At 52.8% G+C, this 1,807-nt stretch overlaps 1 protein-coding gene across 1 annotated transcript; it reads right to left on the bottom strand.

Annotated features, from left to right (window-relative positions):
• Nucleotides 1–29: 29 nt before the first annotated feature.
• On the bottom strand, nucleotides 30–1,320 carry LOC125043868 (C-type lectin domain family 4 member D-like). Its single transcript, XM_047640209.1, has 4 exons — nucleotides 1,183–1,320; nucleotides 819–1,036; nucleotides 451–590; nucleotides 30–290 (listed from the first exon to the last, which is right to left on the bottom strand). Exons 1-4 carry the CDS (start codon nucleotides 1,200–1,202, stop codon nucleotides 108–110), a joined length of 561 nt encoding a protein of 186 aa, XP_047496165.1. The 5' UTR covers nucleotides 1,203–1,320; the 3' UTR covers nucleotides 30–107.
• Nucleotides 1,321–1,807: the final 487 nt, after the last annotated feature.

Below are 1,807 nucleotides of genomic sequence, written 5' to 3'. Positions count from 1 at the left end.
TATATATATATATATATACCTATCTCTCGTTCCCTTCTATAATTACTTCATCTTTCACCATCCGCTTTTCGAAGTCAGCCACCAACAAGCAAGAAAATGGACGCTGCTCAGGGCTCCTCAGCCTTCCTCTCGGGCAGACGCCGAGGCTTCCCGGCGGACTCGGAAGCCCCGAGAGGCAGCTGGCAGATGGCGGCCTTCGCGCTCCCGCAGTCGCCGTCGTCCAGGTACAGGAAGCGGGACTTGTCCATGAAGGCGCAGTCGCCGCTGTCGCTGCCGCTCGAGGTCGGCTCCTGGGGGCGGGGCGGGGGCGGCGAGGGGCGGGGCGGGGGCGGAGAGGGGGAGGGGCAGGGAAGAAACGGTTACAAAAGGAGCAGCAGAATACAGTGCATTCATGTCGGCCATGTCTCTCGTTTTCACTCATGACATCACGAGCCACTGTTGTAATCTTACCTGTTTATAGTCATTGCCATAATCGCTGTACAACGCCCAAAAAGGTGTGCCCATTCTCACGGGCGTTCCATTCAGCCACGCCCACTCTCCCTCCGTCTCGGTGTCGTTGGCGCCCACCCAGTAATCATGTTCAGCCAGACCTGTTGAAAGAGTTTGATTATCTTTCTCTTTCTTCTTCCTCTCATTTCGTCTCCCCCTTTTATATTCCTTTCTCATTTTGGGCAAAATGCAGCTTTCGCCACCATGCTCCCTGAACCATTCCAGCAAGCACACTCGATTCCCGAGGCCCTTCAGAGTAACCAAAAGGTGTTTCCCCGGCCTCTTCTGTCACCCCACCGCATCTTCACTGACCTTCCACGAACCCTGACCTTTCTCGTTCAAGAAGTCCAGCAGCTCCATGTAGAAATTCATCGACTCGAGTGTGACCAGGTCGGCCCCGAACTTCTCGCACAGGTACCTGGCCTCCGCCCACGTCACTGACTCGAAGATGTCCACCAGGATGCACTTGCCGCCCACCGCGTCGAAGGGCGCGAGGCAGGAGCTGTGGGCGTTATCCCTCGTCGGGGGGAGGATCCTCCAGTGATAACTGCGAAAAGGACACGCCAGGAAGTAGGTTTGGTCGGTCTGTTCTTCCGGACGATTGCAAACTACCCGTAATTATCCACGATAACCTCTCCATCACGCCACTCACTTCAATAAAAGGTAATGCCACCCCCCTTCCCCCCGACCTACCGACAAGCGCCGAGAGCCATAGCAGCCTGGCACCCACGAGCCTCGTCTCCATCTTCGCCAGAGAAAGGGACGGAACAGCCGAATCGTGTCTCCTCTATCCCGCCGAGTGGCTGTCACTGGAAGGCAGGCCGGGAGCTCGCAATACCTCTTTTTTATCCTTCCTCCTTCCGCCCCTCTTTGGCAATCTGCACTGCTATACGTTGATTGTTGTGTGCAAGCAGTGACCTGTCAGTGCATGATAAGATTGTAGGTGTTGCTATGTCACCAATGCAAGCGAAGCCGTTTCGAAATGGAAGGTGAAAAGAACTCGAACGAAATGTGTATATCACAAATAGACGTGATTCGACACTTACGGCAGTCTGGTCGATAAGATGTCATTATGAGAATCGCTACATCTCTCGCGAAAGTCATATCGAAGGAACAGACTCCTTTTTTGTACAGGAAATGGCGCATTTGAACTTCTCTTCTGACAAAATTCCTTCGTCTCGACACAAATGACAGTGCTTACATATATATATATATATATATATATATGTGTGTGTGTGTGTGTGTGTGTGTGTGTGTGTGTGTGTTTGTGTGTGTGTGTGTGTGTGTGTGTGTGTGTGTGTGTGTGTGTATTGCCGCA

This window comes from Penaeus chinensis, chromosome 34 (genome assembly GCF_019202785.1).
Source record: "Penaeus chinensis breed Huanghai No. 1 chromosome 34, ASM1920278v2, whole genome shotgun sequence".
Classification (NCBI taxonomy): domain Eukaryota; kingdom Metazoa; phylum Arthropoda; class Malacostraca; order Decapoda; family Penaeidae; genus Penaeus; species Penaeus chinensis.
The sequence above is the reverse complement of the archived record's forward strand: the minus strand, read 5'-3'. Positions and strand labels throughout refer to the sequence as shown.